Source organism: Halichoeres trimaculatus, unplaced genomic scaffold (genome assembly GCF_033239565.1).
Source record: "Halichoeres trimaculatus isolate MK-OKI-2021-1 unplaced genomic scaffold, fHalTri1.1 fHalTri1_scaffold_13, whole genome shotgun sequence".
Taxonomy (NCBI): domain Eukaryota; kingdom Metazoa; phylum Chordata; class Actinopteri; order Labriformes; family Labridae; genus Halichoeres; species Halichoeres trimaculatus.
In genome coordinates this window covers 20,758,729-20,772,039 of record NW_027437191.1, presented here as the reverse complement: position 1 = coordinate 20,772,039, position 13,311 = coordinate 20,758,729, and the positions used below count along the sequence as shown (strand labels likewise).

The following is a 13,311-nucleotide window of genomic DNA, read 5'->3' as shown; positions in this document are numbered from 1 at the left end:
TGTGGAGTGATGTGATGCTTTTATCTTTATTGTTTACTTTTTAAAAATTTTCTGTATGGGGAGTCTTTCTTTGTTCATTACTCTGTTTGTGTCACACATTCAACTTCAAGAATACTCTACTTCTCACCAAGTCTTAAGATTTCAATTCACACCAGAAAAATTTAAAATTCCACATTCTATTAATATATTGTTTTATCTTCACAGAGTTTGATTAAACAGAAAAATGTGTATTTGACAAAAACTTCTCCATTTCCTTGTTTTTTCTTTTTGTTCTAATTGTTATTGAATAAGTCAACCAACCGGTTTTAAAAAATAGAAGCTGGAATTTGAAAAGTTGTACAATTATCGCATCCGTTGATCACGAATATCCATATTATTTCCTCTCACACACACTGAAATTAGGAAAATTAAGGTAAAGGATCTTTTCTGTTCTGCTAAAATTGAGACTTAATCAATGTGCTGCATTCACTTAATTCTTCTTACACCAGGGTTTATGGTGCTTCACATTCACATAAAGCTTTGTACCTGAGGAATAGGACAGGTGTGATACTTCCTATAAAAAGGAAGGAGATGATATAACCAGGGATACACTGATGTAGCTGTCTATTTTGGTGTTTTCTGTTTACGGATGTCAGCCTATCAGCACATCTGACATTCACATATGGCAAAGTCGCACTTGTTTTGTGATGGTCTGCTAACACTGTGCCATGTTTGAGTTTACTGAAAGGTTTTACTGACCAAGTGAAACAAGAAAGTCATTCATATAAAGAGAATGATTCTTGAAAAACACATTTTGATTTTCCTATTTCAAATTTCTATCAATTGGTAAATTTATCTTGACTTGTATAAAGCGGAGGATTTTAAAAAATAAGGATTTTGTTGGGCTAGGTAAGGACTGAAAGTGGCTTCAGGCTCAGTTTGTGAGTGCAAAGCAGATCCTGTCATGAAAACCTAAATTTCCTTAGCTATGGTCAAACTATGAGGGAAATTCAAGACAACAGAAATCAAGGGATTGCAGATGTAAACTAGTTTTAAGCTAACTCTGGTACAATGCATCAAATGGAGACATTTATGTTCAATATTTTACATGGTCCCTATATAAGTAAATTAAATTAAAAAAACAAACAAACATATAAATGCAACAACAAAAAATTCAAAGACAAAGTGATCAAAATAGATAATATTTAACTTCCAAACTGGTGTTAGCACATTTTTTTAAATTCATCCTTTTTGTTATATTTGCTGCGGATCTGTCACTCTTGCATAGTTTGAAGGCAGTTGTTATATCTTAGTATGTCACTGGCGTCTACCTCACTTATTATTTTAACTGACACACTACCTTTCTCACACACACACACACACACACACACACACACACACACACACACACACACACACACACACACACACACACACACACACACACACACACACACACACACACACACACACACACACACACAGCAAACTTCCAGCATATGGCCTCTTCAATGTCACAGCCACGAGGAGCGATTGCATAGATTTCCCACATGGATGATGTCTCCTTACCTGGAGTATCATTCCCCCATCTACATACACGTCCTGCACCTCCAGGAAATTGCTCTCTCTGCAAAGTCAAACACACCCCCTAACTGCCTTTTAAAAAGGAGACTGAAGAAGAAGAAGAAGGAGAAAGAATAAACGAGCGGAGACTTAAGCCGTCATTGGGAATCAGAGGGGGACTCATGAGGGACAGTTACGATATTGATTTCATAAATAAACAGAGATGGCCATCGATCCTAATGTTATTTTGCATTTCAATTACTGCCCAGAAACATAACCTTCAAATGTCTGCTCCTCCACAGTAATAACATCCACTGATAATCACAAGCCGGTCTTGTCCGCTGCAAATTGGCTTTTCTCTCCATCTCTCTCTTCCTCTCCTCTTTTTTTCTCTCTCCTCCAAATGTGTAAATGACACAACTTTGCATTTGCCTAATGGTATTAGGGCATGGGCTGAATTTCAAGTGCGACTCAGGCTGATACAGTGAGCGCTCCGGTCAATTGACACAATGCAAATGAACGTGCTGAAGAGGAATTAAGTTCACAATGTGAGACCTTGTGAAGCTGCGATGAGGCCCATTAAATTAAACATGCCGGCTGACCCAAACTCCATGATTAGACGCACTCTCCCTCTATCTCACTACGTGTGCATGCTAATTTGATTTGATCAATAAAACAAACTCTTTCTAAGAAGTCCTCTCTGCAGCTTGCACTCCAGTAACCAACATGCAGGTTTTGATTGATACGCCGCAGCACAGAAGCGTCCATCTCCATCCTGATGGATTCAAAGTCCTTGACAGGCAGCCTAAAGGATGTATCTATATCCAGAGAGGGTCATGACATGTAATGAAGTTATTTCTCCCTTCATGCCGTCACACAGCTCCACTCTGCATAGAGCTGGCCTCTTATGCAGCAGTCATTAATAAACACGTCAGTATGAGCGCCTGGAGAACAGCATTATGAAGAATTATTTATCCGCACTTTTTCTTTCTGAACATCTTTACACAAACTGAGCCTGAGTTCAAACAAAAGAAGGAAAGAAACCACTTTTTCCTGAACGCAGCACAGCCCTGTCCCAGCACCTGCTCCTTCTGTCCGTCAGTGCTCTCAGCTCTGTTGGCGTCCCAATTGTTTTCACTGACTCTATCACCAAACTGTCATGCTTAAATATGAGTTATATCACAACTCTTGCGTCATGTTTTAAGATGTTTGAACTCAGAAAGGCAGAAGAACAACTTGTTTTTTCCACTTAAACAAAAGATACATTAGAAACAGGTCTTTAGAAAGAAAAAGACGATTGACGATGCTGATGATTCTGTGATTTGCACACTAAATACACATTTGATATTGGTCATATGTAAAATACCAGCTCATAAGTATAGTTTTCAACCTAATTTAAGTCATGCACCAACATGACTTTCAATGTGTAATTAAAGTTGTTTAAAATTATAGAACTCACAGTTCTTAAAAAAAAAAAAAAAAAAAAAAAAAAGTTCCTGGGTCAAATCACTCTGCTTCTATCAATTCAAAAAGTGACATTTTATTTGATTTTTTAATAAATGGAAAATACTTGATATATCAAAAACTGCTGTGTACATAAAGTCCAATCCTTGGTTGGATTGAAGTGTTTCATTTCATTGTGTGTATCTGACACTGACTGCACAAGTTTCTCACATATTTTTAACCCTCAGTGAGAGCAGCCCATGTGCATACCTCTCCTAATAAACCCAGATTCACTGCATGATATGATGATATGTTCCTCTGAACAGACACAGTCAGGTGTTTGTTTCCATGATGTGACTCCTCTAAAATTAGACCTCAGGTCAGTGTGTGATTCTTTGCTCTCATCTGTATCTATGTACATGTACATGTGAGTGTGTGTGTGCGCGTGTGAGAGAAAGAGTCTGTGATTGTATCTGTGTGTGTGTGTGTGTGTGTGTGTGTGTGTGTGTGTGTGTGTGTGTGTGTGTGTGTCTGTGTGTGTATGTGTGTGCATACATTTGACTGCTTATACATTCCTGTGTGTTTGCTTCTGAAGGGCACCTATGTGAGCTGCAGGTCATGGGCAGATTTATTGGAGACAGCTGAATCTAAACAAGATTTCAGATTTTAGTGCTCATTATGCAAAATTTTTTAAAAAGAGAAGATAAAACATAAAAAAGAAAAGGTAAACAGAAAAAAATAAAATGTTGCACTGCAAAAGGATATTTCAGTTTTATTCATATGCTTTTAAAGTATGGTCCCTTTTTAGAAGAACTCTCAAGAAACAAATCAGAGTGAAATTATTTTTATTATTTTTTTAAACTAGGATGAAAAAATTTAGGTGACTTAAAATTTAGACGATTCAACTGATACATTGAACGTTTTCGTCTACTTTTTGCTCCTACATGCTTCATCTGCAACTTATCTAGATTTTTTTTTGACTTGAGTATTTTTTCACCTCTCTGTAATCCTGTGTGTGAATGTGAGAATAGAGTGCTTGACACTTTAATTAAATTGAAATTAACTTACATTTTCTTCAGACTAAATAGTAAATTGCAAACTCTGATGCATCTTTGTTAACATGTCGTCACAGTGCATGTTAAATTAATATCATACATTCCCTTTATGAAACATTAGAGCCTCAACCGCGCCATGAAGTGTTCTCTAATGATGTTTAAAAGGCTCAGTTCAAGAGAATATGTAATCACAATCACAATAAAAAGATTCCTCATAAGCTTAAACAGTGTCTGTAGGTGTAGGAGTGTATTAGCCTCCTCAGCAGGATGGTAGCATGACAGTTGGACACCTCAGACCTGAGACCTCTCACCTCCAGCTCATCGGGCCAAATGTCCTCAAAGGATTATTAATAGCATCCGTGCAGACAAACCTATTTAGTGTCACATACAGCTGAGCTTTATGTCAGACTAAATGCACAGATTTACATTGTGATAAACTGTGAATTAACAAAGACAGTTTAACTATTGTCATTAATAGTTTATATGACAAACTGAAGATTCTGTTCCCACACAGGCTTTCTTAAATGAGGGTTAATTCAACTATTTCTAACACACAGTTATTCAAAATGTGCACAGTCTTGCTAAAAAGGCAAGTTGAAGTTACCTTTGGAAATGCTTCATACCTGTAGATTTCACAGAGTAATCAGTTACAACAGGTACAAAGATGTGGATCTGTGAGTTATGCACAACACTTTACCGCACCAGAAGTGAATCAAAAAGAAAAGTCCTCTCCCATCCAATGAGACAAAACAGTTCTGCAGCAGTACGTACAGGAGCCAATCCAAAAAAAAAAAAAACAGCTACAGGATTTTATAAATTTCAAATGCACATACCTGTTCAGTACATTCATTGTGCTAATGCAGCTGGCCACCTGCATGTTACTGTCTGCAAACAAGAGAAACATGCAGACCCTAAATAAGCATTAGGTTTACAAAAAAAAAAGAAGACCTGAACAAATTTAGATTAAAACATCTCATTGTTGCCTTTGTTGCATGATTTGCTATAAATGATTTTGCATTGAAAATTACAACAACTTTTCATCACATAGATGAAGTCTAACAGATTCACAAAACTGCTGATTGTGCAAAAAAGTGTGCATTTTATTTGGTCTGCAATATGCACAGAGACAGAAATACTGGATTTGAAAGCCTTAAAAAAACATTTGTCAGGGTTAAATATTTTAAAAACACTTCAGGGGAAACAGAGCCTGGATGTTCTGTCTCTCAGTGAGATATATTAAAACAGCTCTTATTATTTATATCATATATAATGTACTGCCCAGCTGTTTAAGATTTCACTCTTCAAACTGTTTGAACTGTTGATGAAGGCAATTTTCATTTCTATTTTTACTTGTAAACAAAACAACATTAGTGAAGCAATGAAACAAGAAGTGAGGTGTTTAAGAAGCACAATCTCACAAACTTAAAACTGTTACTGATGCTTTTGAATTTTCTCTGAACGCAAAACTTTCCTCACTCAAAAATAAAGTAATGATAAATTAATTTTACAAGTGTTTCAAGTTAAAGCTTCAGTTTACAGTACCCCATGAACTAATGAAATGAGTTCTCTTTTCTTTTCTTTCTAGAGAGTAATAAGGGTCTTGTCAAAAGCGCTAAGCAGGTTAAACCTTTACAATCCCATCTTCAGCTTAACATTACGAGGTCTCTGGTGAGGGTCTCCCTGTCACTGTCAGGTTTGGTCAAGAAGAGAGGGTCTTACCAGTCATGCAACGAGTGAAGTAATTAAACGCTTACGGCTGAAGCTGCTGCTGATTTGACAGACTGCTCATTTCCTCACTTGAGATGAACTTTAAAAGTGAGCGTTGAATAAAAACATGCATAAGAAAAGTGGACAGCATTTAGATTCTTCTTATGAAGATTAATCTGCATTTTCTCCAACATACTCTGACACTCATTCAACCTCTCTGCGCGGTTAATTTCAGTGATTTAATCCTGAGCACAAAATGGAGTAAGGTGCAAAATCACAAAGTGGATAAAAGTGATCAAATCTTTGATTAAAAACTATCTAACCAATAAATCTACCCTTATCTGTCTCTAAAGAACACACACACACACACACACTCACTCACGCGTGCACACACACACCTTCACTCAGTACAGTCACAGTTTTCTCTCTCTGGGACATCAGCCGGACATCAGCGGCTGCCAGAGGATAGTTGTCTGGATATCGTCTGCATTAGTCTGCCTCTGGCTTCTCCCTGAGGCTGAGGTTAAACCCTGGATCCTGATGCAGAGCGAGACAGCTGTAGGGCAGCGGTCCGACTTGGAATCCCCGCGGGCTGCGCTACTGCAGCCTCACACTACCGACCGCTGTCCCGTACAGGAAGAAGTGGAGCTGAGCTTACACCAGGAACTCCCTGGCTTTAAGTATTATTTACTTTTTATGTCACAAATTGTTTAAACACAGAAGATTTTTTCCCTTTACTTTTTTGATTCAAGTTAAGGTTAAGACAAAAGTGGAAACAAGAGAAATGAAAATTAATGGAGAAGGGGAAAGATGCACCTACTGGTTGTGGTAGCAGAGAGGGTCGGGGATGCACAGTTCGGAAACATCCATCAGTCCACGTTATGCATTCCAGTTGTTCCAATTAAAAAACAGATAAACAAACAGCTGGGGAGAAGCTGGAGGAGGAGATCAGTTCCTGTGTCTCCACATATCTAGGTAAAATGTTGGTCAGGTGTTCCTGGGTGTTGTCTCCCCTCCCTCCCCTGCTCTCACTCGAAAAAAGAGAAAGAGAAACACCTTCTGCCTCGGCCCGACAAACTCCAGTCTGCACAGGTGCTGCACACTTGGGCTCAGGAGGACGGGTGATGAGAGGAAGAGTGGTGGTGAGAGGAGGGAGACACTGATGTAGAGATAAAAAGAGAGGAAATAGGAAGTGAGTGTGAAGAAGAGGAGAGGAGATCAGGGGAGGGATGGAGAGAAAAAGAGAGAAGAGAAGACAGAGACGGATGGATGGAGAGCAGCAGTGGAGAGAGTGCACTCAGGCTGAGGAAGTCAGCGAGGGGATTGAGTCTCCATTGAAGACACAGGGGCTCTTTAACAGCGGGGGGAGGGGTTCTGTGCATATGAGGGCGCTGCGATTGGTCACTTCTGTGGAGGCTGTCCTGAGAGGAGCCAAAGAGGCGGAGGGATTAGTGAAATGGGAGGGGCTGATGGAGAGGCAGCCGGTGTCCAGTCATTCACAAGGGAGCGCTGCAAAGCACAGACACAGCAGAGCCTCCAAAAAGACACGCGGACAAAATGAAAGACAGACAGATAGATGGATGGACGGAGAAATAATGGATGGATGAGGAGCTGCTGTTTATATGTGCAGAAGTGGTCAGTCTGAACACAAGCAGCGGCACGTTCACTGCCGGTTTGTTTACAGGGCTTTGGACGGCTCAGTGCCAGCTCACAGAGATAAACTCTTTCTTTTACTCTTTTATCCTCTCCACCGTGGATCTACTTTTCCACAGTGGGCCTTCCTTTAAAGTCGGAAGGCCTTTTGTTTTATTTTACTTTCATTACAATCACAGAGTCAAGTGTGAAAACACCAGTTACTTGTATTGTTTTGACACCCAAAACATGTATCTGAATGAAAAAAAAAAAAAAAATCATCTTATATCAAGTAGACAACAGACATGATTTCTCCTCTCCATGTTATACATCTCTGATGATAAAATGTGTTTTTTTTTTCATTTCCCATAAATGAACATCAGAAGCTTTTGAGAGGTCATGGTGCACAACTTCCTTTAAAGAACGTGCAACGCTAAGATTTTCATAAAAACTACGGTAGCCTCTTGGGTCATTCTTCAGAGGATTTATCCACTTGTTTTTTTGTCCCCATTGGTTTTAGGATTACATTTTTAACTCTTAATTCAGTTTACGGAAGGAGATGGTTGAGGCTTATACTGCTATAAGCTACTACCCATCTAAATGCATTGATGTCCTTTAAACACACGCTATCCACTTTGCATCTCCCCCACAGTCCCTTGCTCTTTTGTTTCTGTATGTAGTAGAAACTGACAGCTGGATGCATAAATGTAAAGTGTCTGAACTTTTTAATAAGAAACAAGAAGAACAGAGTTCACAAAACGGTTATTTCTTATTACTTTGTGTAGTATCTTTAGATATGAACACATTTATTTTGAAATATTGGTTTAGACTCTGTTTACCCAAGACCACTCATCTGCCAATCCTCAGAGCCAGAAAGAGGCCGAGGCCGGATACTGAGAGTGTTAATGACCTCAGCATGAATTATAATAATGATGACGACGACGGACAAGTTTGAGTGGATCTTTACCACGTCTGTGTAATGTGGCAACCATCAGAGGAAACACAACTCTCACCCCCCTCACACACACACACACACACACACACACACACACACACAGCCACCCCCTCCAACCCACTTCATCAACCCACATTTTCCTGATCGATGCAAAACCCATCACACGCTCTTATTGATCACAGCGTTGCTGTGTCGCCACAAGCCTCGGGACAGACTCTGTTTCCCAACCGTCTTTTAAATAAAAAAGAATCATAAATTTGAGCGTTTTTTTCTTTTCATGTCAGTCTGTATCAAAGTCACAGGAGCAGAGGGCGATCGCTTTAATAAAGGAGTTGTGCATTCTCAATTAAATCTTTGATCAATATTTTGGCATTTAATGTACTTTCCTGTGGAGGAAAACCGGGGTATTCCCACTGATGTGATTAAGACATCCAGACATAATCAATAGAGGAGATATGTTTATGTTTTTAATGAGGCAGAGAGGGGAAAGAGACTAATGTAAGGATGACATGTGTTGTTTCACATTAGTGTTGAATACAGGGGATGATAATCCAATAAAACCTACATGTTGGGATGTTTGCTTTGGGTTTCCTCAGTTTATTAAGTCAGCATTATGCATGTTTCAAATGTAAAACTGCTGGTGTGTTTAATCTAGCACATTTTTCACCGGAGATCTGTATCAAAACTAAGGTCTAATTAAGCGATGTGTTTTTTCTTTCAGTATTTACATACAATAAATCAAAGCATTTCATTTTACTGCTCTATTCCCGTGTTTGTGTTGCCAATTTTTTGAGGTGGACCATATTGCTAAGTCCACGGCTCATCTGCCTCCCTCCCTCTCAGCCGGCCAGCTTACACAGCGAGGCGACACCTGGCTTCATGGCATCTGACAGGAAATCTATTGAGCGCACAGTCAGTAATCCCACGATCACGCTATCGCCAAACCAAGAAACAGTAATCCAATCATTAAGTCTGTATTTAAGCAAAACAGATTTTCAGCTCTGAGGCCGAGAGTGTCTCTTTAAGCAGATTACAGTGGGAGAAGGATCCAAACGCTGTCTGTGTGTTCTGTGTTTTCATTATAGCTCTGTTCTCATTGACTCGTTTTCAGCTCTTGAGTTGTATTCCCCATCCTCAGTGCCTCTGAATGTGGCCGTCATTTAACGGAACAGATGGACAGAAAAGGGAATTGAGTTTATTTTTGGCAAGAAAGTCAAACTTGGAAAGAAAATGTGTTCGCTTATGACTAAAACACAGAAGACTGGAGTTGTGACTCACCAAAGCGTTTCAGAAGGCAGATCAAACTGTGAGATTTAACTGTCTGTACAATCAGCAGCTCCATCCTGAAAAGTGAGAAAGAACCAATCGTTACCTGTCAATAAATAGTAATTACATATTGTGTGTGGAGTTAAGAGACACAGCCTTGCTGTCACACTGGCTGTGTGTAATTAAATTCCTGATTCATGAGGAAACTGGTCTTTTATGTCTGACCTCCTGACCTCTCTGAGCAGACAGATCTCGGCCCAACGGCTCAGCGGGAAACTCACTGTGGACTCATTCCCCAGTGTGTGAAACTTTGTTACAGCTGCTGCAACTTTCAACCACCATAAAACAATTTAACCCTGTTATTTTTGCATCATTACATCAAAAAAAGATAGAGCTGCCATCTCTCTAATTAAATACCACACGCTACTTTAGCCACATTTCTGGTATCAAAATTAACAAGAGAGGAAGACTTGCGTGTAGATTCAATTATTATTTTTTCTTTTTTACACTTGTGGTCCTGGTGTTTCTGTCTGTCTTTTCTTTAAAATGTAGCATCCCTTTTAAATTAATCTGAAAATCACAGCATATTCACATCTTTGAGCAGATGGATGTTTGTTTAGCTTGTGTTAGTCTTTTTAAAGCCTTTTATTTCATAGTAATATATTCATACAGACATCATTAAACCAATACAAAGCAGTTTTTTGTCCTCTGAAGAAAATAATATATTTTAAAGCAGATAAACTTGTGTTTTTTTTAAATCAAATAAAACCATAATTTGAAGAGGTGGTTGAATGGGAAGAAAGTGAACTTAGTCAAACATTAAAAACAGCAGCCCTTAAAGGCACACTGTAAGAAATATGTAGATTTGTTTTTCAGAAGGAAGAATTTGTTTTAAAAATAGCTGATGTGTTTGACCACCTCAGTTTTAAAAAAATATCTTTTTTCCCCTTTTTAATTGAGTGATGTAAGACAAGACTAACAATACAGCTACAACAAGACAAAGACAAGCAGGAACTTCTTCAATTTTTATCTTACTTGTTAATTATTTTGTTAAATAATTCAGAGAGAAGTAAAGACGTTCTCACCCAAAAAAAACCCTTCAGTGTGGCTGAGAGTTTTGTTTTCTGAAGCACTTCTCATTTTGGACTGAGCAAGCCTGAAGCATTTAGACAGCAGCAGATGCAAAAAAAATGCAGCATGTCTACTCCATGTCCACTCTAGCAAAAGTATCTGTTAAGAAAGTTGAATTAAATCAAAGATCCAATAAAAAATGCCACCTATATTTTAATCTCACAACACTTATAGAATGTGTACCTTCACACACATGTACAGCCACACAAAAACACTGCAGATGTTTGACTGGACAGGAAGTGCAGAGTCTTCAACTCCTCCCTCCAGAATGAACCAAATCAACACAAATGTGTCTTTATCCGCCGACTAACACAAAGCACTGAACAGATCCTGAATTTGTTTCCCTCTGGCTGCCACACACTTGTTTGGCTGGTGTGCTGGAGGAGTGTGGAGAGGGATAATTACTATCGCCACAGGGCTGCATTAATCAGCTGGGTGCATTTGTTGGTTTTTATTATGTTCCTCTCCCCTCTCTGGGCCTCGCTGGCTCAGCCGACAGGACTGGAGAGAGGGGCTGCTGGAAAAGCGCGCTTGCCCCGCTGCCCGCTCACGCTGGGTTAATAAATGCTATTAGCCTCTATCTCTTGCTTCTTAATTTCTCATTTAACCGAGGACGGTTAAAACAAAAGTACAAGAGCCACAGTGTTAATCAGGGACTCGTAGCAGGACTCAAATATCTTGATTGAGAGAGTGGACGCATACAAGCAGAGAAGGAAATGTATGCTGGGATTTCCAGCAATGAGAGTGGACTTGTTTATGCTGTGACACTACTTCATTCTGTCAAATACCAACTCAGGCCACACTTGGTCCTTGAGTGATAAAATTCAACTCTGCTGATTGAAATCACTGAACCGAAAAGACAAAAAAGTTCAGGTTTAGCCTTCAGATTTTGTGTTTGCATGTTTGGTGCAAAAAACAGAAATTCTTTCATCAAGAAACTTAAGTTTTAATGAACTGTCCGTGACACCTTCATCATATTTTCTCATCTTGCATTCTGCTGACACCTACAGTGACACCATCTTGGTGTTTCTCCGCACCATTCATTATTAAAATGTTTTCAATCATGATAGCACACTTTGGTTAGAAAGCAATCCTCAAATGGCATAAATTATCCTGAGGACGTTTTTTTGTCCTGCGCCGCATCTTTGTTCCGGTGAAAGCCGTGATTGGGATTCAAACAGCGGCAAACGCTCTCCACTGCGTCTAATCACATCAGATATAAACAAAATCAATGGCACCACCATGCTCTAATTTTAAATAGCTCCTTGACACCCCAGTCGAGTCCTCGGCCACTCGTCTGCATCACCTGCATAACGCAGGAGGGGTCGTTCGCAGTGTCACCTCCACGGCGAGGCCAGGTTGTGTCATTGCCGTTCACAAACCGGATCAATACATTTCTTTCAAGTTCATTACAATAAGCATCTGGTGAAAAACAGGCCTGGTGGTGTCAGCTTTTTACAGCTTCATGATGCAGGTTCACGTAGCACGGCAGCTGCATTTTCAAACCTGCAGGTAACACATCGCAAATTTTGTAAAAGGGCTGATTAAAATACAAAAAGATTTCTAAAACAAAACTTAATCTTAGTTAGTACTCCACAAGATAAATAAGGTGACTTTAATAGCATCAACTAGCTTCTAGCAAAAGTGACGCCATGAAAGCAGTCCAATAATGCAGCTAATTTAACTCCTACCTGTTAACCCTGTGACAATAATCTTAGTGTTCGTCTCAGGCTGATCTTGACATTCAGGAAACAACACTTCAAGGGCACAAGAGCCAGATCTTGTCCTGCTATCCGGACATCAGCATCAGAGCTGGTGAGAGCATTTCCCAGTTGATGATTGCTACAAGTAACCAAAAGCGTTCAAAGGGCATTGAGATAAAGGTGTTTCCACTCAAAATCCTGAAGAAGGAGTACTGAATGAGGACAGAAATGTTACAGTAAAAAGTCTTGTTCTTTTTTCTATCATTACCTGCACTGGAAATGTTCATGTTCATGTAAACCATGGAAGCACAATGCTGTTTTTTTAAGTTATTTCAATTTCTTTCCTTCTTTCAATTTTATTTAATTTGGCTTGATTGTCTATGCACTTTTTTAAACATTTTTTTTATTTTTTTTCTGTGTTTTTTTTTTTTTTTTTGCCTTTATTCATTGAGGACTGAGAGGAAAGGACAGTGATTAGAGCAGGAAACAGGACAGTGGGGATGGACATACCCAAAAGGTCCCACCAAGTTGGGGTCAAACCCAGGCACCCATTTGAGGGCTAGCCTCATGGCTCGTGCAACATAGATAGCTCGGCTGCACCTGTAAAAATATTTTTTAGCTCCGCCAAGGAGGTTATATTTTGGGGGGAATTTGTCTGTGAACAACATAACTCAAAAAGTTACAAAAGGATCTTCATGAAATTTTCTGGAAGTGTTCAAAATGGAATAAGGAAAAAGTGATTAAATTTTAGAGGTGATCTGGATCACCGTTTGGATCCAGGATTTTTTAAAGGATTCTTTATCATTGTGAGATAGGGCTGTTTTTACCATATGTGTATATAACTCCACGATAAATGGTCGGATTTTTTTGCAAAACA

At 39.2% G+C, this 13,311-nt stretch overlaps 1 protein-coding gene across 4 annotated transcripts in view; it reads right to left on the bottom strand.

Moving 5' to 3' along the window:
- Positions 1-13,311, bottom strand: part of LOC141801997 (steroid hormone receptor ERR2-like) — an 85,073-nt gene that overhangs the window by 36,590 nt on the left and 35,172 nt on the right. Inside the window, exon 3 of one of the 4 annotated variants that reach the window (XM_074685381.1) lies at positions 9,613-9,677. The exons of 1 other annotated variant lie outside the window; for it this stretch is intronic. Coding sequence is in view for 2 of the 3 variants with exons in the window: in XM_074685378.1 (XP_074541479.1) it covers positions 6,568-6,617 (50 nt within the window). In the remaining variant the exon portion in view is untranslated. Of the gene's footprint in view, positions 1-4,873; positions 4,916-6,567; positions 7,035-9,612; positions 9,678-13,311 lie in introns of those variants that run through there. 2 more of the 4 variants (XM_074685378.1, XM_074685380.1) reach the window with 2 other exon arrangements.